This window comes from Cololabis saira, chromosome 10, assembly GCF_033807715.1.
Source record: "Cololabis saira isolate AMF1-May2022 chromosome 10, fColSai1.1, whole genome shotgun sequence".
NCBI lineage: Eukaryota > Metazoa > Chordata > Actinopteri > Beloniformes > Belonidae > Cololabis > Cololabis saira.
This window is the reverse complement of record NC_084596.1, coordinates 25,985,114-26,008,340: the sequence shown is the minus strand read 5'-3', so window position 1 is coordinate 26,008,340 and position 23,227 is coordinate 25,985,114. Positions and strand designations below refer to the sequence as shown.

Here is a 23,227-nt window from a genome sequence, read left to right as displayed (position 1 = left end):
GTGAAGCCTGCGTGTATCTGCCGAGCTATGGAAACCAATTTTATGAAGCTCCCGCTGCACAGTTTTTGTGCCAGAAATCTGAAGCTCTTCAGCTAGGGAGTCTTGGGTACCTTACGTCTTGTCAGTCACTGTCCTTACTCTGTGTTTTTACGTGGTTTTTCTGCTTCAAGGCTGAGTTGCAGCCGTTCCTAAATGCTGCCTCTTTTAATTAGTATCACAGCTGACTGTTGAATATCCAGCTGGGATGAAACTTGAAAAACTGTCTTTTTACAAAGGTGGCATCCTATCACAGGGCCATGCTTGAAGTCAGTGAGCTCTTCAGAACAACCCATTTTGTATCACAAACATTTGCAAATGGGGACTCAATGGCGAGGTGCTTGAATGTGTCTTCTGATCGAAACTCCTAAATGCAATACTTTACAGCTGTAGCCAAATACTTACTGAAATATTACAAAAGACGTTTGAAGGACCACTTGACTGCTGTTTTGTAACTGTTTTCCCAATGTATTGTTGTTTATGTATCCATGTTCTTTTTGTTTTTTTGTTGTTTTTTTTGTGTTTCACTCATAGGGACATGTACAGTCTTATTTGCTCAGGAGTCAATATAATATAAGTTGTAAAAACAATATCCCATGCACACTCTCACACACTTATTTTTTGTCTTTATTCTTTATTATTTATACATTGCATTATTAGTTTGCCATCACTTTTGTGTAGTTTTACTTTCTGTTTTTTTGTATGTTAATCTTGACATGAAATTTTAATATCTTCGGTGGAGGCTTCAAATAAGCCCATTGGGTTTTTTGCCTCTTCCTGCACCTATAGTGTTTATCATTGATATGTCCTGTATATTTTTTTAAAACTGTGCAAAACAATAAACTAAACTAATACTTTCATCTATATAGTCTATGATAAAATGTCACATTCTGTCAAATCCATCAATCCCTAACTAAGTTAAGCGTGAAAACCACATTTTAACTCATATGAAGATTAATAGTTTCAAAAGGTCACTTTTAGTTTTATTTTGTTAGTATTTCATCTGAGTAACCTTTTTGCTGCAAGTCAGACAAGACTGCTTTTTCAACTTACTGAGTTATGAATTTTATTATCCTTGAGACAAAATGGAAATGAGTATTTGTATCACTGTATTTTTCACCTTGGTCATGTGATTGGGCGGATGTAGTCAGTTGTGCGTCACTGATTTCAAATAATGTGGAATAAGTAGTTTTTCAGTCTTAATATGTTAAAAACATGGCATTTAGGGGTTAAACAAAAGCAAAAAGAAATGAAGGGCTTTTCTTTGGTTGTATTGTTAATAGCAGGTATCTGGTACAGATCTTTCTTTCTCTGTGGAGCAGTAATCATACCCTTTCAGCAACATTGAGATCACACAGCAGAGACTTCTCACGGCTGGGATCCAGTGTTGCAGCGACGCAGAATTAAGGAGGTTAAAACTGTTCAGTTTCTCTGAATCTGTGTTAATGTTGTGCTGTGTTAATGCCTCCTCTTCCCCCCACCTCCACTGGAAGAGCCCGGCTGGGCCGGCTCCACCTGACAAAAGAAAGGCCAAGCCTAAACGAGTGAGGATCTCAATGGCGGTAAGACTGTGTGCCGCCTAGAGACTGTTGCTAAGTAACCGTTGCCTTGCGACACAGACGTAGTGAGTGCTAGACCAAAATATTTGTGGTGCACAAACCAAAGCACTAGAGTGGCTTTGCCAAGAGAGCGTGTGTGTTTGTGTGTGAGGGAGAGGAGAGCACCGTTTCAACATCACGGTTCAATGATTTTTTTTATTTATTTATTTTTTAAGATTTCTCTCTAAAATCCTTTAAATGCTTATTCTGTGAGAATGCACAATTTTATTTTTCAAGATGGTGGCTTTCTTGAGTCTCATTAGCATTGTCAGTACAATGTTCTGGCTTCCAGCTTCACTATTTGACCAGTAAAACAAACCAGTTTTACCTCTACATCTCTATTAGACCTAGGATAACAATGTGTCATTGGATAACAGTACACCCATACTAATGGGAAACTAGGGATAACTAGGTGATGAATACTCTACAATTACATTTTGACGTGGAGTTTTATTATATTATCTCACATTGCATCAAGCTCTAAACGAACAGTGACGGATTAACTGAATTTCATTTGTTCAGGATGCTACTGAAGTGGAGGACTGCATGACCCCCTCAGAGGTGTGACCTACGCAGACAGATGACATTCAAGATGACTTATAATTCCTGCCATTACACAATTCTTCTCTCTGTCACACAGTCTCATTCATGTACCTCACACAATGTGCTCTGCAGATAGCAGAGTGGGAGGAGCAGCAGCTCGATGAGCTGGTGGATTTCAAGAACTGCAAGATTGATCCCGCCCCCTTCCAGCTGGTGGAGCAAACGTCTCTGCACAAGGTACAATAGGGACATGAAGCCATGGGAACAGAACGAAACTGATCTGATAACTGCAAGCACACAAAAATATGTTGTTTTTTTTTGTGCTGTGTGAACAAATCTGCTAGAAGATGTATTTGTAACATTGGTCAGTCGGTACCGTTAACACAACCCAACACGTGGTAACATGTTGGCAGAACCTCAAAGGTCGGGGCGTCACACCAAATTAATCCCATTTTCTCCTCTTACCTTATTAACTCCTTTGGGAAGACAGTCTGAGGAAAATCTTTCTTGGTGAACCACGTACAGTACCTCACACACGTACTAAAATACTCTAAGCTGTGATTGGGCCAGCTCGGTTTCTGACTCCAAAACCGCCTCTTCTGACTCACCAACCATCTTAAAACACAAAATGATGATGCAGATGAGTTATTATCGTTCACGAAAACGAACGAAATAACGAAAACTAAAATTGAAAAAACAATTTTGTTAACTGAACTAAATAAAAACGAAAATTAAAAGACAAAAACGATAACTAACTGAAACTATATTGCGTGTTTAGAAAACTAACTAAAACAAACTGAAATTATAGATATAATTTCCTCCGTTTTCGTCCCTGTCAATATAAGTCTCTTGGTATGATCAATTTTTTCCGCTCTGGCCGTTTATCTCCAACTGGTAGCTACGGCACCTTAACGCCTCACGGTCCGTGATGTCAAAACTAAAACTAATAAAAACTAAACTAAAACGAAGCATTTTTGAAAATATAAAAACTAGCAAACCCACACTAAAAACGAATTAAAACTAACTGAATTGAAGGAGAAAAAGTCAAAACGAAATAAAACTAAACTAAAATGAAAAATTCAAAACTATTATAATCCTGGTCATGACCCACCTGTTCTCCTGGTCCACAGACTCACACCATCTTCTCCCTGCTGGGCCTGGATCACGCCTACGTCACCAGCATGGGACGGCTGGTTGGAGTGGTGTCTCTCAAAGAGGTGTGCATGTGACTTTTATTTTCAATTGTCCAAGTCTGATCATTTTTGTTGACTTGACGTAATTGCCGCTGCTTGTCTGCATTCACAGCTCCGTAAGGCCATCGAGGGCTCAGTAACAGTGACAGGAGTGAAAGTGCGCCCCCCTCTGGCCAGTTTCCGTGACAGTGGAAACAGCACAAGCATATCGGAGGTCACAGAACTGCACAAGCTGTGCATGCGCCACAGAGGCCTGTCGTTGCCACGGGAGCCCAACCCTCCGGACGGGGCCAACCAGCAGGACCTTCCCTACAAAGACATCACCATCAAATACTCGGACCAAACAAATTTACAGTTTGAAACCAGCTGCGGCGATGTCGCAAACCAGTTGTCGGACCTGGTGCTTCAGGAGAGCCCCTCAATTACTGAGGACCAATCAGAGTTTACTTTTGACTGCAGTCCCTCCCACACTGAGGTGTCAGAACTGGCCTGTGACTTTGACCCTCCGACCCAAACTCCAGACCTAGAGGAAGCGGAGCCAGAGCAGGGGGAGCCGTCCCCCGAGGACCAGCCTGAAGCTGCAGAGGAGGGCAGCACCGGCCACGAGGAGGAGAATCACTCAGAATGACCACATTCATAGCGTCTTCTCATGAACGCAGACGTTTCTTATATTTGTAGAGGTCCAGCCTAGGTACTTGTGTTTTTAAGTGTTGTGATATGAGAGTGAGTGTGAGCGAATGCCTGTTTGAAAGGCTGAAAGCTGGTTTTATTTTGTATCTTGATTATAGTCAACAGATCCCTTGAAAAACGAATCAAGACTTTCTGAGTTCTCTATTTTTCGGAAATATTGATATTTTACAAATCAAAGCTTTTTTACAACGTGGTAGGGAGTCTTATTGCATATTTGCAGAAGAGAAGTTGCATAAAGCTTTATTTTCTGCACATATGCAGTTTGAAAGTAAAGTTTATAGTGGAATTTAAAAGAATAGAGGGCGTGAGGCAGGGGCGTCGATTGGGTATGGCAAGGTATGGCAGCCGCCACACCTTTGCTTCAAGGGTTAAATGTAAATGTTTGTTTTTTTAAATACATTTATGGAATAACTACAAATGCAAATAAGAACAACATGATCGATTTCACTAGTTATTATACACTGCAAAAACTCAAAATCTTAACAATGTGAATTAAAATGTCTCATTTTCTTTTTTTTTAATCTCATTACATTTAAGACAAGACTCAAAAACAACCATTTTCACCTGTTTCAAGTAGATTTTCACTTAAAATAAGTAGAAAAATCTGCCAATGGAACAAGATTGTTTTGCTTGTAATGAGAAGATAAATCTTGTCCCACTGGCAGATTTTTCTACTTATTTCAAGTGAAAATTTACTTGAAACAGGTGAAAATGGTCAAATAACAAGTTATTTTTCTGGTAATGACTCTTGTTTTAAGTGTAATGAGATTTTTTGACTAAAAATGAGACATTTTAACTAGAAATAAGACAAATATTCCTGGTAAGATTTTGAGTTTTTGCAGTGAGCGAGACTGCATTTGAAAAAGTTCAAATTTTCTTGACCACACAAATAAGCTACATAGCAGACTTCTGTGATGAGTATTTGCTGGACGTGTTGATTGATACTCTAGTTAAGTTCTGTGACTCGTTACCTTGCCATACCTTAGCTTCCACTGAATTGACGCCACTGGCGTGAGGTTTGACAGAAGGAGATTGGCCCTGCAGCTCCGCATTAACAGCATCTCACATGAATGTTAGAAGTGTTGTTGACCAGGCTGTAATATTTTTGACTCCTTTTTGTTCTTAAAAGTGGCTTCAGATCACACTAGACTACTTTCAATGTCAGCCAATTGCTGTGCTTGTCAGACTACATAACCTGCTGTCTCGTAACTTGGAGTCTTGAAGTCATTCTGGTGTTCAGTCTCACGCAAGACAACCTGACAACGACCCAAAAAAATCTGTCTGATGTTTGGAGTTATGTTGGATGCAAAGCTACTCTGGAGATACCAGGGATTAAAATGACATGCTTCAAAATAAGGTTAATATGGCCACTTTAAGAATCCACTTGGGAGTTCAAGTAATGTTACAAGGATGCAATGATGAGGACAATTTTTACAGTGTCACTTTATATGCTGAAGGTAGGTTTCAGACATATTGCTATATTGTTTATCTCTACAGCATCTTACTATAACAGCCACAGACTGTTCTGAGTAGTACATTTGTTAGCAATGTTAAGCTTCAAATCCTCCAAATCCCTTGAGTAGCTGTATTTACTGTAATGGAGGATCATGTTAAATGGTCTGACACTGCAACTCAATGTGTTTTTTTTAGAGTTTTTTTTTTTTTTTTAATAACAGTGACGACCTGACACTAAACATTGGCTCAAGTTCTTGCACCACACTAGTTTGATCTTTAAAGTTGGATTTGTTGACTATAAGAACTTATAGAATATTACTAACTTTACCGTTTTGTGTGTGTTTACAGACGTCTGCCTGTGTTTGTGTGTGTGTTTGCAAGAAAAACGTTCCTTTCCATACCTAAATTTGGTCCAGATTATTCGATTTAATTTGCCAAAACAATATACTAATAGCTTGACACCAAACATTACAAGGACAGAAATGAGTCACGCGCGGATAATCCAGGCATAAACATCGATGGAATAATTACTGACGAAGCACAGAAGAACAAAGAAATAATTCAAATGAGCACATGATTGTTGTAATTCAGAAAACTACCTATTCACGAGCACTGGACTAATATTTTAGAGGACCAGACTTTGTGGCTTATTACAAGATGTAATGGTGTTGGTTTATATGTCAGCTGATATGCAAATAATTTATATTTTTAATGCAGTAAATGTGAAATCCCTGCAGACTGCAATATCAGCAGCCGCATCACAACACAATGTTATCAGAATTTGTGTTTATTTTACTGTCTCATATTAAAACATGCATATTAATCCGTTAAGTGTACTACCGGCTAGATCTATTAAATAAAAATTTTAAAAAAGACAAAGGCAGCTTCCAAAGATCCCCAAAGCTTCACACAGGGCTCTACCCAACACCGAAACAATCCACATGTAGCCTCATTTGGCTTTACGGGGGAGGATTCAATAAGGGCAACGTAGACAGCCAGTGTCACTATTTCCTCTGCAAACTGTGTGTGAGTTTAACATATTTTATCACGACAAGAGAGCAGCACTTGAGCTGCTGTGTGCAGCGTGTAGGTATGTAACCCATCTTTAGCACATGAAAACCAGCCTGACCTCTGATGCAGTGTTGAGAAATGTAAGAGCCCCCAAAAACTATTGTAGAGCAAAGCGAGTGTGTGTGGGCACTTGAATGGACCCTCTAATGGATATATTTTAGCTTCATACAACACTCTTGAGCCATATTTCAATATTACATGATTAAAAACTGTAACACATCTAACTCTTTTTTTTTCTTCAGTCTATGTATGCATTTGTGCAATTAATGTCTTAAATTTTTGGTGGCATATAGAATGTGCAGTAGTGCTCGCCATATAAGGTAATGTATAAGGAATTAACCGTAGAAAGCATATAAGCTCCTTTGCATCGTATCTAGTTAAGCAATAAGTCTGTAAGATTTCCCTTTATATGGCACTGGCTTGTATATGCTTTGTACATATGAAAATACATGGATGCCAATCACGTACATGCTACTGTACATGGGAGGATTATGCATTTTAAATCAACAGCCATTGTTATTTTTCAGAGAACATTAAACTGTTTTTGTACATGAGTGAATGATTAAATTTAAAGTAAAATACATTGAAAAACAATGGCTAATTGTATTTCTTTTTTCTGAGTTTAGCTGGTGTTTTGAAGAACAACGAAGGCTCTTGTTTCCAAAAAATCATGTTTATTTATGTAGAATATGTAGACTCTCCATATCAAACTCACAGGACACAGCATGACCCGCACAAAAAGAGAGAGAAAAAAAAAAAACTACACTACAAAACATGTCCATAGAAAAAAACCAACTCGATAGCAACACTTGACCACTCACAAAAATGTACAAAACTTAGTTTCAACAACAGCATTACGTTCTGGTGGAACTTTCCAACATGAACACTGTTTACAGCAAATATAAACAGGGGAGAAAGATAAGAAAAGGCCTGGGGGATGAGGAACAGAAGGCTGCAAGTGGAGGAGAAATGATGAGGGGATGGAAAGGAGGAAGAGGAAAGGGGTTTACAGTGCAAGCAGAACAGCTTTAGTCATATCAGAATCAACACAGACTCAATAGGACGTAAAGGTCGATGACCAATCACATGAAATATTCTTTCTCCTCCTTCTTCTCATCCTCTCCCTCTTCTCTCTCCTCTTCCTCGTCGAATGACGCCACTCCAGAAGACGCCCGGTCAGAGAAGAAGCCCCTTGGGCTGCAGTGCCAAACTCGAACCTCATGAAACACACTGCCTTCGTCTTCCTCATCCTCCTCTTCCTCCTCTCCGGGGGACTCGGAGTGAGAGGTGGAGTAGCAGGAGTCGAACCTGCTGCTCCTGGCCCGGGGCCTCCATTCTATCTTGTTGTAGACCTCACTGCGCTGCTCCTGCAAAGGAGCCAGCTGCTCCTCCAGACCATCCAGCCGCTCCTCCTCCTCCTCCTCCTCCTCCTCCTCCAGGAATGACCTCATGCAGTCGCTGGGCAAAGTGGGCGAGTTGGTCTGTGATGCGGGGAGGTCATTGAGAGTTGGAGGAACGTTGCAGAGCAGACTGCTGCTGCTGCTGGAGCTCACTGGACAGTCGGAGGGTTCTGCCCCGCTGCTCTGGATCTCAGGTTGGCCTGGCGCTTCGCTGATAGGACTGAACGTAGTGGCGTCTGAGGGAGGAGCAGAGAGTGAGAACTCCTGGAGGTGGATGTATTAGTGAGGGATGGAATGGGAAGATGAGGTACTTTGTCAGTAATGATGCATGAAAAGGATGAACATCATGGGATGAAATGGATGAAATGGTGGAAATGTAACATACCTGAGCTCTTAGACACGGTTAGAGTCTGTCCACAGGTGGGGGAATCTTCATCAATGGAGTCTTCCCCATCGTCATCATCCAGAGACGCCCAGGCACGCAGCTTTGCCTCAGCAATGGCAAACTGCTCAGCCACTCCTAAGAGGATGACAGGCCAAAAAAATGAATGAAGCAGAAATGAACATAACGAGTAGATCTGAAACAATGATGATTGGCTTAATCATCATTGTTTGGTATCAGTCTTAGGTTCACACTGTTTGCGCTAAAAGTCAACGTAAATAGAATAGATAAATAGAATACAATAGAATAGTAAATAGAATCACCGTTTTTATTTTTATCATAACCACCTTCCCAGTATTTTTTGAATGCATATTGCTAAAGAGGTATAGTAAACTCATACTTCACAAATTTGACATTGTGGCTAGGTCCCTTTTTTTTCGCACGGATTTTATTCTTGAAAAACTTAAAATTAGACAATGGCTACAGGAGAGCAGTTCCACCAAATAAATGACTGTATTATTGAATTTGCTTCACAAGACAGCAGGATTCTTATGGGATTTGGAAGATCACCATCAGAAAATCCTGCAGCTTGGCAAGCTCTAAGCTGTTTCTGGCAGAGCCACAGTTGTTGCTGGTATATGTGGGGTTTTAGGTCAGATGCTTACACTGCCACTTAATTCTTGAGTATTTCAGTGACTGAGACAAAGACAAAAAACAACATTAGACAAGGACAAGATTCCTCTGTGGAAAAGATGTGTTCACTTTACTCTCAAACGGTTGCAGCAAACGTTTGAGTCCAACAGTTGGCTCAACGACAACGAACTGACTGGTTGCAGCTCACCACTGGTACATGGTTATAGACAGATGATTCATCCAAACACCTGCCAATGTTGTTTTTCCCCTTCTTGAACATATCTGCCCTTTTCCAAACTTGCTTTCCAGAAAAAAAAACTTCACAGATGGCTCTGTGTAAAACCCCATCTGCTGTGTCAGATTATGTATGAACAACTTAAAGAAGAAATAAATCCTCCACCATTTTTCTGCTCGAGTACAGTATGGTAATAATCTACCTGGTAATTAAAAGTGGTGTTTGTTATGCTTGTGAAATGTATCTGATTATGACCTGCACCAGAAGTGATTCCCTGTCCTCCACTGCTGATTTACACTTTTTTTATACAGACCTTCTTATGAAAGTGTGGCTCTGTCAAATTCATATTTGTTTTCATCATACTGGGACTCGGACGAAGAGTTTCATAATGTTACATTATTTTCTCCATTGTTCACAAGCTTCCAGCGATTGAACCACTTATTGCCGTGGAGATCTTTGTGTGCCCTAATGATCCTAGGAGCGATACTGTTGGGGGGTAATGGGCCCTGGTAGGGTCTACCGATGAAAACCGGTCCTGGGGGACGGACCAGACTAAGGGCAATTCAAATACACACATATGGACAAGGTACAACAAGGAGTACGGCGTCCCACACCCAGTCCTGGGGTGCCGCATCCTGGAAGGGACTCAATTGTGAGCGTCCGATGACCGAGTTTCACCCACGTGTCCCTGTCAGGCTTAGTCCAGAAGGAAAACCTGGATTAGCCATCTGTGAACCCACCGCCTGCAAAAGGGCTGAAGAAATGTGGTACAGGTGGCAGCTGATGCCACAGGCAGTGATGTTCTGATCTTTGGTTTGGGGAATATCCAACCAAGAGGTGGTCCTGGATGGATGGATAGATGGATGGATGGATGGATGGACGGACGGATGGATGATTTCATAAGACCTTAAGATTAAACTGCTCGTTTTGTGGAAAGATGACATCACGTCAGAGTAGGTGTTGCCCTTCTACTTTGAACATGATGAAAACAGTTAAATTAAATAAAACGATTCAAGGTCGCAGTCTTTTATTTTGAAAAAAATATAGCAAGATAATATTTTGGACACCTGATCAGTTTGAACAGTAAAAAAAAAAGAATTAGAAACGACGTACATCATTTACCAAACAGATCAGATGGGTCTACTTTTCTCACTCTCTCTCACTCAATCTCCTCATCAAACCACAAAGATGTCACCAGTGCCAGAGAGGATGAGTCACAACAAAGCAAGAGGAGCTACGGCTCTGCTGGTGGGCAGTGAAGTGATGTGAGAGTGTGTCTAATAGGCCACCATCTGCTGCCAAGACAAGCCGTCACCAAAGAGACGGCGCGCTGGGCGGAGCTTACTTCTGACATCGGGGAGGTTGAGGGGATTAGGTGCATGACAGAAGGTGGGAGCTGGTCACGAGATGAAGCTGTAGTTAAATCAAGCTAAGTAGGAGGATGCACATGTCCACACAAACAGACATGTGACTTGTACGGGGAAAAAAAAAAACAATTTCACCTGATATTACTCTAAAATGCAAAAACTAACAAAAGGAGCAAATACCTGCAGCAAAGCGAGCTTCTTTCTCCCCTTCAGTCAGGTGACTGTAGGTGCTGAGCTGGGAGTGGGCGCCAGCTGGTGGACCTGCAGGTTTGGGCCAACCTTTCCACTCTATGAGATGGGCGACCCGGCCCTGAGCCAGGGAGGTGGGCTTCGTCACATGGTCCCTCACTGCCTGAGAGATGCCTGAACAGAGCAGTCAAGGTCAGAGTCTGGCAATTAAGTGTACAGAGAATGACACATGGAAATAAAATAAATAAAAAATAAAATAAAAAGGTCACCATTTAAGGAGGATCTGGCGAGTGCTGCAAACTCATGGATGCCAACACTTTTTCGTGAGTCTGCTGGAGATTTTCCTGACTTAGGAATCATTTCACTCCCCTCAAATTTCAGCTGCAAAAAAACAGAAAAATGTTTTATTTTTTTTAGTCTATTACACAAAGTAGAAAACGTATTGCACACCGGATTTGCAGAAAGGTGCGTCGGAGGAGAAAAGCTGCAGCCAAATTTAAAAAGAAAACTCCTGCACACCTTCTTCTCCCCGTACACTAGTTTATTAGGCCAACGTTTCGGTCATAGACCTTTTTCAAGGCATCAACCTCTGCTTTGAACACAGATTACACAGAAATGGATTGCTTTTTCTCCTTTTCAGCAACATCACTCAACAATAGTAAACGTTTATACCAGTAGTGTTCTCATTGTGCAGTTTTTGTGTTAGACACTAGAATGCAGCAACGTTTACAGATGAACCAAAGGACATGAACACGTGCATAAAAATAAATGTGGCCTCCATGTTAATATAAAAGCTTCATCTGAAGTTAACAGTTATAAAAGACAACTTTTCCTACCTCCTCCTCCTCCTCCTCTCTCAGTTCCTCCATTCTCTCAATACTGCAGGAGCTCAGGATCATTGTGGGCTTGCAGAGATGGTGTCACCACACAGTAAACCAGCGCAACTAAACATCACAGCTTGACTTCCCTGCCTTAAACCAGCGGGCAGACAAGCAGACAGCTATGCCCTAAATTTACAGCACAGATGCCACTAAAGCCACAGTAAGCCGGCGAAACCGGTTAGAATGGTTGGGGTGGAGGACGGAGGGGGCGGGGGGGGGCAGTCTCCGCTGGACTGGACAAACATATGGCGTATGACCAGTCCCGGGTAAGCAGCTCGAGCCTGGCCTGCTCACCACACAGCTGCTGATTAAAAATGATAGCACTACCTAATGAGCTCCATGCCCAAAACAAACACACATGGCCGAGCAGTTCAGACCACCTATTTGGAAGGTCTTATTTTGGGGACAGATGACAAAGACCAAGCAGGAAATGAGCTGGCTGAGCACACGTGCATGACTTTACAGAAATTCTTAAGCAGATTGTCTCCTAAAGCAGCTAAGAGAGACAAAGCGTCTTGCAGCAGTGAAAGGTTCACAGTAAAGACAGTTGGTAAATCTGTGTCAGTGACTTGAGGAAAGAGTGATATGAGGTTGCAAACAGCTTATACAGCCCACGGTGACAATTAATACCCCTTACAGCTCGAAAACAGACTCGTAAGGCATCACTCATGCTGATACCACACAAAAACAGAGCTCTATAAGGGCCATTCCTGACATTCAGAGACAGTCCTGCAGCACATGCAGACAGAACGATGAATGGACATCAACTTCTACTCAAACCTTTGTCATAACTGCAACCACTGCTAGAAATAAGGGTTAAAGTAGATCACGTAAAATAAACTAAAACTAGCAGCATCTGTACGGTATTCCAGTAGCTCAACCCCAACTGGATTTTAGTTTTGATTTGCCTAAAGGCAACTTTAATGACTTTTCCCAAGAGCTACACCAATTTCTCTATCAATAAACTTTATTCCATATAGTTTATTTGAAATAAATTTAGAAAACTCAGACATTTATGTGTCTTAGAAACTTTGCAAAAATGTATATTGAAGAATGTCATATAATAATCGCAGGCAGATTGCATGTTAATGAATCTAAAACTATTAAAATAGCAAATGACAGCGTAGACTTTCTTTTTTTTCAGTTTTTTGTATTTATTTTGAACCCACTTTCACTTTACTTATCTCTTTGTTTCAGGGTCATTTGGTTATTCTGTTACATTTTTGTGTCTTTTTGAGTTTCAATATGGCCATGCTTCCTCTTTAGGGTCATTTGTTGTTTCATAATGATTCATTTGCGCTACTTTGCAAAAAAAAGAATGTGTTTTTGAAGACATTGGGGAGTTCATTCTTTTTTGTCTATTGTTGTAACCCTCTCTAAGAATTGGATATCTGGTTAGCTACACTGCAAAAACTCAAAATCTTACCAGGAATATTTGTCTTATTTCTAGTCAAAAAATCTCATTACACTTAAAACAAGAGTCATTACCAGAAAAATAACTTATTTGACAATTTTTACCTGTTTCAAGTACATTTTCACTTGAAATAAGTAGAAAAATCTGCCAGTGGGACAAGATTTATCTTTTCATTACAAGCTAAAAAGATTTTTCTACTTATTTTAAGTGAAAATCTACTTGAAATATGTGAAAATTGTTGTTTTTTCCAGTGACGAGTCTTGTTTTAAGTGTAATGAGATTTTTTTTTTTACTAAAAATCAGACTTTTTAACTAGAAATAAGACAAATATTCTTGTTAAGATTTTGAGTTTTTGCAGTGTATTTTACTTTTTCCTTTAGTTGTTTTGGACTTCATTATCAAATGTTTTGCAAAAACTGAAAAAGCTAAATTTGGGAGTGTCCCTTTAATAGTCACTATTTTAAGACGCTTTTACCTCACTAATATTTCCTTAGATGCTGCTAATCCATGTCGTTATGAGCAGATATGCAGGTGAAGGTGACTGAGGCCTTAATGTGACCAACAAGTGGGATGGAGTGAAGTCAGTCCGCCTGCAGCGCAGCATCCTCAGCATCCTCAGCATCCTCAGCTCTGGCTGGATGGATGGAGGAAGCTGCAGTGCCGAGCTCTTCTTTCTTCTTCCTGGAAATGGTGCATTCAAGCAACAGAAGCGGCTCACTGACATCTGAATAACACATCATCCCGCCATTGATGAGAGCAAGTCTGGAGCATGCAATTATGAGGGGGAGGGAAATAAGCTATACGAGAGGTGCGTGCAGCAGCTGCTGCTGCTCATCTCCTGGAAAACCTCTGAAGTCTCAATCTGCATACCAATAGCTCCATGTCTGCATCAGACAAACAGGCTAAATAAATACCCCAAACCCGTGCCCTTCTTAAAAAAAAAAGAAAGAAAGAAAAGAAAAGAAATCTCCAAACAGCTCCGACGATGCCCTCCTGCTTCCCATCATTTTCCTCCCATAGACTCTCTCGGTTCTTACCTGGAAGTCGGACCGCTGCGGCTCATCATAATGGTCTCCAATCCGATCAACAGATGAATCCTACGGCTGCGGGGTCTGCGGGAGGACACATCTCCGGCACGGACGCACCATTTGTTGCTCGGTATATGGGTTAGAGAGGCTGAAGGCTGTCCAAATGTCTCCCGATGGCGAGCGTCATCAAAGCAAGGCGGTGTCACATACACCCCCAACCCTCCAACCCTCCAACCCCCATGCAGGTTTAGCGCAACACTGCTCTCCAGCTGATCTCTGGATGTTATTCACTTCATCATAGATGCAAGGATCAGGCAGACAGGACCCACGCAGGATGCTTTTGTGGAAATGTACTGCAGCCTGACACCAAGAAAAGCTCCTTGAGTTGTTTTCATGACCGTTTGACCTAATTTGGGCAGATTTATGCTAATCTATTTATACCAAGACTTTCAGATGAACATTGTACAAAGCCAACATAAAAGAAAGTGGGTCAAAAACATTGAAACTTTTTCTGGTCCAGAAAATACGATATATATATATATATAAATGGTTTGTCCTATAGTGCACCATTTTCGTTTTGTTTATTTATGCATTTCTCTATAATGAATTGTGTCATTCAAAAGCCCTTCATAGAGGATCCATGTGGATGTATGACAAGATGAGTTGTAGCGGCTAAAAATATATGAATAAATACTAAAAGCTGTTATATTTTCTTGCAAGTCAGTTGTATCTCAGATTCACTAAACATGTAGCCTGTAATTGTTGTCTATAATCTGCTAGAGGGTTATGTAGAAGGATAACTTACACAGAGAAAACAGTTACCAATCTTCCAGCAAGTTCACTTCAAGGTCAGGAAGAAAGAAAGAAAGAAAATAAAAAAAGAGTTCCACAGACCTCTGGTAGCTTGCAAAAGATATAAGTTATGACAGTACAGTTGGTTTGTTGAATACTTGTCAGAGAACGACATCTTCTCTTTAAAAATAACATGGCAGCTAGGCTTATTTGCAAATCCAATTTAGAAGAGACTATTAAACATCTGGGAGTTGTGAAGTTTGGCCAAAATGCACGGTACCACATTCGCCAAAGAACAAATATATCTGTTAGGCATGGTGGAAGATGATGTGGGTTGGTTTTGCAGCCACAGAACCAGGACACTTTGCCATCTTTTAGTTTGATCATGTACCCCCATTTACCAAAGTGTGCTGTGATCTATTCTTCCAGCAGATAGTTTGGTTGAAACTGCATCATGTAACAGGAATGACATCTCAAAACAAAATGTGGATGAAAAATAAGAGAATCAAAAGAGTTGCAGTGAGCCAACTCAATGTCAAGACCTTGACTCGTATGAAATGGTGCGGAAAAAAACCTTAATTGTAGGTTAACGGATTTCTGGATGTCACATCTGTGGTGACTTTCCATGGTGTAGCTTAGCGTTTCAGCCAAAGAGCCTGGATAGAGGCTAGCACACCCCCAATCCTCTGAATAAGAGGAAGATGGTGGACAATGGATGGAAGCCACATTTGCTAAGCATTTGAACCAAAACAAGGGGAGTTCAGTGCTTCCTGAGAAAGCATCCCCATCATGGACCCTACCAAGCCTCCTCCTGGTGCAATGTTTTAACAATGGTTTAGGGAGTCAGAGTACCCCCAATCTGACTCCAGTTTAGAGCCAGGGATGTGTATAGAGCCTTCAAGTTTTTAATTTTCGTCAAGAGATGGGTAGCAGTCAACTGGTAACAAAAAGCCTAGGTAGAATGGCATAAATGAACAAGCTAAATTAATGTATGCCTCTAAAACTATGGTACTGCTTTAATGTCAGTAAAATATTTCCACAAATTTTGCCACAATCTTCATTCATGTAAATTCTTTAACTCATGTTTTATTAATCTCCATGTATTCTCAAGCTAAATGTGAAATGCATGATGGGAGCTCCAGTTTCATCCACTCACCTGAGAGAACTTTCTCCTTTCATCATACTTGAGGAAATTAAATATCTCCCGGGGCTTTTTTATCTCACATTCTGGGAAATGAAAAGACCGAACAATAAATCATAATGAATCTCCCGCTTGTAGTCATCTGTGTTACTTGTGCAGACCGAAAGCAGCTGAGGCACAAAGAGCGAGACAAGCAGCTGGTCAGTGGGGACCGGCAGCTGTTTCTCCTCCAGGGTGACCTACTGAATAAACCCAGTCCCGATACAATAATGCAGCAACGATGTCCGTCACCATGGTAGCGTTCCCCTTCCTCGTCTCCTCTTTGTCATTTGATAGTTGAGGTCAGTAAAACTCAAGACATTCAACTCTGCTCAGCAACTTAAGTCCTTTATTTTCAATGTTCTATTATGTCATCTTTCCAGTTTCAGATGCAAAAGAAGCAATAATTTCTTAAATAAAGAAAGCAAAAAATATATATTTACAAAAATTCAAATAAAACTAAGAATCAATGGATTATCTAAAGCACCTCTCTGCATCTGGACAACTGAGTTTTCTGTTTGAAAAGGAGACACTGCAATTACATCAGAAATGTGTTTCTGAAAAACAAAACTGAAAAAAAAGAAGAAAAAAAAAGAAAGTTTATCATATATTTACGGAACAGTCCTGAAACGAGTTTCCACTTGAAGTAGAAAAAGGCTTTCAGATCCTGTTTTTTTCTGCCCCCCCAACTGTATATATATTTATATATTTATATATATATTTCATCAAGTCAATTTTTTTCTGTAAATTTCAAGTTTTAACGGTGATTGGGTCATTGTGTCTTCTACTACAGCTCAGGATTAAGTACAGAAGAGTCAGTCAGTGTGGTTCACTACTGGGGATGGGAGCGGATGGCTTAGAGGAAGCATTAAGACCACCCCCAAGTAGTCAAAGTCAACATAAGTCCGTTGTTAGTTCATAATAGGAAATAGGAAGAGAAAATAGACAACCTTTGCTTCAAAAAAAAAAAAGAAAAAAAAAAGGGGGGGGGGGGTTGGGGGGTCCATCCATCAAATTTAAGATGAGTTAATTTACATTTCAGCGACTGCCTCATGATTAGAAACACACTTCAGTCATGCTGCACACTCCGTATAGGACATTGACAGAAGAGCCGTGTTTGGACTGAACACACAATAGCATGATGACACCCGTGAATCAGGGAATCAGGGAACCCACTACACCACACGCCCTGCTGTTTCTTCCTGCAAGTCAGACAGGATGTTAGGCATTATAATTGTCTATAACATTGAAAAAGCAGCCAGTTGGTTTGTGTTACTGTGACGAAAAAAAAAAAGAAAAAAAAGAAAAAAAAGAAAACAGTTCTGTAGTGAATGTGGGATACCTCACACCTCATTAACCAGCACGCCATTTGAATCCGTTTTCAAGTTTGTTTGATGAGGACACTTGCTGTGTAAAGCAGAAGAAATATAAGGAAGCAGAAGAGGAAGGGAAGAGAGATCACTACTTTCTGAGTCCATCTCTCGAAAAAAAAAAAAAAAAGAAAAAAAAAAGAAAAGATTTATCCTCATTGAGGACTGATTTGAGTCCACCCCTCTGGCAATATTGTCCATGACTCTTCGCAGCTGCCTGCAGAGCCCATGTCTTGATAAAGGGGTATGGCAGCTCTCCCATCGTTCCCTTACTCCTTGTCGGACTCTTCCTCGGCCTCGCGGAGCCAGGTGAAAAAGGCGGTGACTGATTTCAAGGCCACACCCTTGCCCGTTTGCTCTGCAGGGTCTTTGCTGGATTCCCATTTATAGAAGGCATCCTCTTTGATTACATCCTCGTCGTACAGGACGTCAAAGAACATCCGCAGCAGGTCTGCAGACACGGAACAGAGGTCAGTATTGATCAAGCACCGACATTGTTACAGTAAACTGGACCTTTTCAGGAAGTTTTACATTATTTGTGTAGGTTATGAGCTGGACACTTACTTGCAGGCTGCTCCATGTGCACCATGAGAGCCTGGAGGGCATAAAGAGCCTGCAGCTCTTTCCCCTCGTCACACAGGTATCTCTGCAGCAGACTGGCCCGCTGTTTGATCTGCTGAGAATCCACCTTGTAAGGGTTGTCACCTGAAACAAGGCCACGACATAAGCACATAAAGAAATCGCAACACCTCCTTTAGCCCGTTTGCAAATGTACTTCAGAGCTGATGTAATTTGTATAAAAACCATCACGTGTTTTTTTCTTTTATAGTAATAATGGTGTTGACTACGAGAAACAAAGGATAAATAAAAATAAAAATACAGGCAGTCATACTTACATATAATGGCAGACTGGCACACTGACGTCATCAGTGCTCGTACAAACTGGTTGGAAACAGTCTGTTGCTCATCCAAATTGGCCTGTAAAAACGACAAGTGGAAGCATGAAATAATACTGCAGCCATTAAACTGAATAGTTACCACAAAAAAAAAAAAAAAAGCATGAAGGAAGGATGTTCACGCTAACGTGTAATTATTTACATTAACATTTTCAACTAGAGCCATAACAGTCAGGACATTAGACGTACACCAACAATCAGAAAAGGGACTGAATGTAATGTAGTAATAAAAAAAGAATCTGCTTTCAAATAAAGAAAAAAAAATGCACGCAGTTGTGCAGTTTACAAGCACTAAGGGCTTGTGTTAAAGTTGAAGGGACTGTCTGAGTGTCTGACAGCAGGGAACATCTGTCGACGCCAACGCTGCCGACGAGCAGAAAGGTTACGTGGTTTCAACATTGCAACAATTAATTTTATTGGTGACATTTTGGCTGCGGCAGTAAATGCATTTCCTGGACTTAAAAAAAAAATGAATAAAAAAAATCTGGTAAACCATCAGGATGACATTTGGTCTGGCTGAGCAAATGTTCCTAACATAATATGTTGGTAAGAATAGCAGGATTTTTGTTTTCTTGTTCAATAGTACTTTTGACACAAGTATTTATTTTTTTAAATTTAGCCAAAGGAATTTTGTATCAAACATCAAGTGTCTTGTTGTTAAAAATCATCGATTTGAGCGTTCACTCTCAGTCACGTACCTCAATCCAGTCTCTGATCCTCTGGTTGTCGGCCTTTTCCTCGAGCAGTCTCTCCAGGTGGTTGCTAAGCTCCTCTCCACTGATGCCCTTCTTGTCCTCATCCTTCGACTCCATGTCCTCTCCTGTGGTAAATTCTAGGTTCTGAAATACAAAATAGAAACAAGTCTGAGGACAGTTCTCAGCTACTTGTTACAAGCTTTCCCTCAAACAGAAGACAAGTGGAAAATTATTTTCCAGGCCACTGTAGCCCGTTTAACCAGTTTATGCACTGATATAAGCCAAGGCTGCCAGTGTTATGCTGAGTTTGGCTGAGAACCTGCAGCATAACACTTGGTGGAAAGCCTTGGGACATAACAGATATGGTACACACCCAGCTCTAAAAACAGAGCATGAAAAAAAAAGAAAAAAAAAAGCACTTTATGTGAACACCTTAATCAGAACATCGTCTTAATTAGAATAAGATCAATATAAATAGATTAATGCACATTTAAACTTAGTCAAGACTGTGCTATCAAAAGCGTTTGATCACTTCAGACACCCTAACATGTGCTCTAAAGCACAGAAAACAGACTATTTCCAATATTATATCTCCCTTAAAGTAACAGGTAACACTCCACATGTATTATCGGGAATATGAACTTGTATGAAACTAAGAACATTATTGAATGACCCATCAGGGATTGAGGTAAAACTGAACTTTAAATACGCATATTTTGAAACACACATTTTATGACCATCTGAAGAAACAGCTCAATATTTTTTATCTTTTGGTCTTCAACAAAATAACTGCTCAGCTTTTCTGCCATTTGGTTCTGTAGTGTGAAATTAAGTTTTAGGAGTTTTTTTGGATAAAAAGCTGCTGGGTTATGAAAGTAGAGCACTGAAAACCAAAAACAATAAAAGGGGCAATTCAACAACTAATTAATGAGCTATTACTTCCCCTTCAGGAGTCAAAGTCGTCAATAATCTTATACCTAATGCGTTTTATGTTTATATTTAAATGTTTAACGTACCTTATCAGCGACAAACTTGTTGACATCTTCATCTTTGGGCAAGAATTCATCCCAATTAAGTCCAGCTTCTTTCCACAAAGACCCGACCTTCTTAGGAGTCTGAGAAGAGAAAAGGAATTTTTTTTAAATGGAAAAAAAAAAGAGCTTTTGACTTATTTTAGCTTTTGAACATAAATTGTTCAAAAGTATAATGGATTTCTAAAGCCTTCCATCGGTGTGAAGAGTCACATACGTACCATTTCATTGCAGAGCAACTTAAGGATCTGTGCCAGCAGCACGCCAGCCTTCTCCAGAGGCACAAGAGGCTTTGAGATCTCCCTGAAGAAAAGTAAACCAAATTAAGCTTTCCGTCTTTACATTATTATGGATCTGTTTATTTTTTGTACTTTTTAATACAACTGTGGTACTTAAAAATAGAACTGGGGTTCAGCTCAAGGCTAAGCAAAAAAAACATTTTCTAGCTATCTGAGGTAGATATTTTGAATAAAAGCTTTAGATTCTTTTAAGATGATCTTGTTGGAAGGGGAGTGCAGAAGAAGTGACCTAGTTGTTACACTTGATCTACAATTTTTTTGTCTTAAAACCATTTTGTTCCTGCTAATGGCAATTATAGTCCAACAGCAACCTGAATTCTGCCATGAGTTGTTTATGGCTGTCAGGAGCCTCACTGCAACCTGCTCTGAGTAACTCAAAAGTAAAGTGTGCTGTATTCAATATTTTAGTTTGATTTCAGAAAAATCCACAATATATAAAAAAGAAATATACACTTTTTTTTTCCTGTCATGTTGTAAAATATTTCTTCCAAAGAAATAGAATCAAATCAACAAGGCTGTATCAGGGTTTATACAGCTATCCTTATGTTAAATTTAATACCAATTTAATACCATCTTCACTACCTTCAGATTTTTTTTAAAAACTGTCCCAACATTAAGTGTTAATCACGGACCTTTTAACATTAATACAGATTTTGACCTATAGAACGCTATACAGAACAGATTTATAGACTCATTGATGTTGACCAGATGTTTCACATTTATTTCACTTTGTGAATGACAATAAAATAGTCTGCTTGAAATGTAAAAGGTAAAAAATAATACCAGTTTTAAAAAAAATAATACCTCTGACAGTGAATTTAACACTTTTAATGGCCTTAAATTTGGCAATTTTCATTTATCACTTTTTAATACTTTTTAAAACCCTGCGGAAACCCTGTGTATAATCTTGAGGATATGTAAGCAATAATCAAATGGACCCAGCTTATAAAAGGGTACCTATATACACAAGCAGTTGATTCACTGTCAGAGAGCCATGTTGTCAAGTTATTGACACAGTTCAAAGCAATTTTGCTTACTGAGACGTGTTTCATTCAACCATTGTTCCTCACCTGAAAAGCTGTCCCATAGGGATGCCTCCCTCGTGGAGCATAGGGGTGGTGAGTTCAGCCAGGTACAGCCAGATGTGAGGTATATCTATGGCCATATCCTCCGCTGCTTCCAGGATCTCTTGTAGCCTACAACAGGATACACGGAGACAAATCAAACTCTCTTCAAGCATGCAGCATTAGCTTCATCTACGCAAAAAAATGGCCATGTCCAACGCTCACCCTTTGTAGTACTGATGAGTAGTTAATGTCCCTGCTTTAATAAGTTGGTGCAGCAACAAACCCATGTGCTCCCGAGCAATGGTGCTGCGTTCAAGTGTCGACTCCACACAGTTCCGTACAAATATATAGAGCAGTGAGGCACTGTTGAGCTCTACCACACACTGCAACGCCTCCTACAGTGCCAGAAAAACGAAAAATAAACAGTTGTTGGTACTCTTTAGACCTGGAAATGTGAGCCATTTTACACACAATTCACATTTTTAAATCCAAGTATGCATCGTTTTTACCTTCACATCATTGATGTGGAGATATTCTTCAATGATGGCGTTTGCCTTCTTCTCCAGCTCCTCTTCAGTCAAGGCAGGTTTAGAAAGAGAAGGAGGAGGAGCGTTCTCACGCTTAACTGCACAGAAACAAGGTGAACATTTTTTTTTTTATTTCAATTATGCTCTTACTTTTTTATTATTCATCAGTATTAGGGCTGGGCGATATATCGAGATTTTAATATATATCGATATATTTTCAAACGCGATATGGTACGAGACAATATCGTTTATATCGATTTCTAAAAAAAAAAATAATAATTTTTTTTTTTTTTAATGATTTTGATATAGCTTATTTTGTGACAAATTGACTTGAATGTTTTATTTGAGATTTGCACAAATGTTTGGTTATTTGCACAACTGTCAACCTCAGTGGAAAAGTCTGCCTGTTACTGTCTACATTGTATTAATTGCAGTGTATTTTAATTTAATTGTTATGCAGGAAAGGGATATTTGTTTTATTTTATTCAAGAAGCATTTTTATTCTATATATGCAGGCAGTTTATTTTTATTTCATTTGTTTTATACATTTTGATATTGTGCAGACCTCTGTTAATAAAGGTACCTGTGTGACATTTGGCACGAGGCTTTGTATTAAAACTAACTGTTTTTTTAAGGGTTTGCCTCAGAAAAAAATGAAGCTAACAGAGATGCTATAATGCTTTGGGGGAAACCCCAATTATGGCACAGAAAAAATAGAGATATATATCGAGTATCGCCATTCAGCTAGAAAATATCGAGATATGACTTTTGGTCCATATCGCCCAGCTCTAATCAGTATGCATGATTCCTTATGAAAGTGACCATTTTCTGTACCAAGTGTACTGTTGTTACGTTTTGTACCTGTAAGTTCTTTGCTTGGGCCCCTGTCCCGACTACCTCGATCCCTGCTCCCTCTGTCTCTGCTTCCTCTCTCTCGGCTCCCTCTGTCTCGGCTCCCTCTGTCCCGGCTCCCTCTGTCCCGATCGTCAGTCATGCTGGCCACACGACGAACAGCTTCAGTGGAGCCCCGGCCGTCTCCACCTCTCCCACCACGTTCTCGTGACTCTCTACTGAAGCTTCTCTTGGTTACTTGGCTCCCATCACGTGCCTCAGGGCGAGCAAAGTTGTCAAAGCGATCCCTGTCACGCTCGCTCCTGTCTCTGTCACCACCACGTTCACGACTGGAACTTGACCT

General features: G+C 40.1%; 3 protein-coding genes across 7 annotated transcripts in view; 1 reads left to right on the top strand and 2 right to left on the bottom strand.

Moving 5' to 3' along the window:
• clcn2a (chloride channel, voltage-sensitive 2a) overlaps positions 1 to 4,521 on the top strand; it is a 59,798-nt gene extending 55,277 nt beyond the window's left edge. Inside the window, exons 21-25 of the mRNA XM_061732298.1 lie at positions 1,530 to 1,598; positions 2,157 to 2,195; positions 2,310 to 2,414; positions 3,308 to 3,394; positions 3,483 to 4,521. Of these exons, the coding sequence (XP_061588282.1) occupies positions 1,530 to 1,598; positions 2,157 to 2,195; positions 2,310 to 2,414; positions 3,308 to 3,394; positions 3,483 to 3,998 (816 nt within the window). The 3' untranslated portion in view covers positions 3,999 to 4,521. The remainder of the gene's footprint in view (positions 1 to 1,529; positions 1,599 to 2,156; positions 2,196 to 2,309; positions 2,415 to 3,307; positions 3,395 to 3,482) is intronic.
• Positions 4,522 to 7,240: 2,719 nt separating this feature from the next.
• Positions 7,241 to 14,330, bottom strand: fam131aa (family with sequence similarity 131 member Aa). 2 transcript variants are annotated; one of them, XM_061732297.1, is made up of 5 exons: positions 14,125 to 14,330; positions 11,062 to 11,173; positions 10,784 to 10,966; positions 8,372 to 8,506; positions 7,241 to 8,222 (listed from the first exon to the last, which is right to left on the bottom strand). In XM_061732297.1, the coding sequence occupies exons 2-5, from the start codon at positions 11,150 to 11,152 to the stop codon at positions 7,669 to 7,671; spliced, it is 963 nt and encodes a 320-aa protein (XP_061588281.1). In that variant the 5' UTR covers positions 11,153 to 11,173; positions 14,125 to 14,330; the 3' UTR covers positions 7,241 to 7,668. The 2 variants fall into 2 exon arrangements, with proteins under 2 accessions (XP_061588281.1, XP_061588280.1); XM_061732296.1 differs by lacking the exon at positions 14,125 to 14,330 and adding an exon at positions 11,629 to 11,796.
• Positions 14,331 to 16,414: 2,084 nt separating this feature from the next.
• Positions 16,415 to 23,227, bottom strand: part of eif4g1a (eukaryotic translation initiation factor 4 gamma, 1a) — a 29,113-nt gene continuing 22,300 nt past the window's right edge. For all 4 annotated transcript variants that reach the window (XM_061732292.1, XM_061732294.1, XM_061732295.1 and 1 more), the window contains 10 exons: positions 22,894 to 23,225; positions 22,015 to 22,130; positions 21,728 to 21,900; positions 21,509 to 21,634; positions 20,361 to 20,442; positions 20,125 to 20,223; positions 19,112 to 19,252; positions 18,354 to 18,435; positions 18,022 to 18,162; positions 16,415 to 17,908 (listed from right to left, as the gene is read on the bottom strand). In XM_061732292.1, coding sequence (XP_061588276.1) covers positions 17,727 to 17,908; positions 18,022 to 18,162; positions 18,354 to 18,435; positions 19,112 to 19,252; positions 20,125 to 20,223; positions 20,361 to 20,442; positions 21,509 to 21,634; positions 21,728 to 21,900; positions 22,015 to 22,130; positions 22,894 to 23,225 — 1,474 coding nt within the window. In that variant the 3' untranslated portion in view covers positions 16,415 to 17,726. The remainder of the gene's footprint in view (positions 17,909 to 18,021; positions 18,163 to 18,353; positions 18,436 to 19,111; positions 19,253 to 20,124; positions 20,224 to 20,360; positions 20,443 to 21,508; positions 21,635 to 21,727; positions 21,901 to 22,014; positions 22,131 to 22,893; positions 23,226 to 23,227) is intronic.

What these genes read in the sequence shown, in the direction of transcription:
- fam131aa (XM_061732296.1), bottom strand. Translation starts at nt 11,691, where the DNA reads ATGATCCTGAGCTCCTGCAGTATTGAGAGAATGGAGGAACTGAGAGAG. An exon ending in GAGAGGAGGAGGAGGAGGAG is followed by an intron (nt 11,174 to 11,628) that starts GTAGGAAAAGTT and finishes GTTTTTTTGCAG; the next exon opens with CTGAAATTTGAGGGGAGTGA. An exon ending in AGAAGCTCGCTTTGCTGCAG is followed by an intron (nt 8,507 to 10,783) that starts GTATTTGCTCCT and finishes TCATCCTCTTAG; the next exon opens with GAGTGGCTGAGCAGTTTGCC.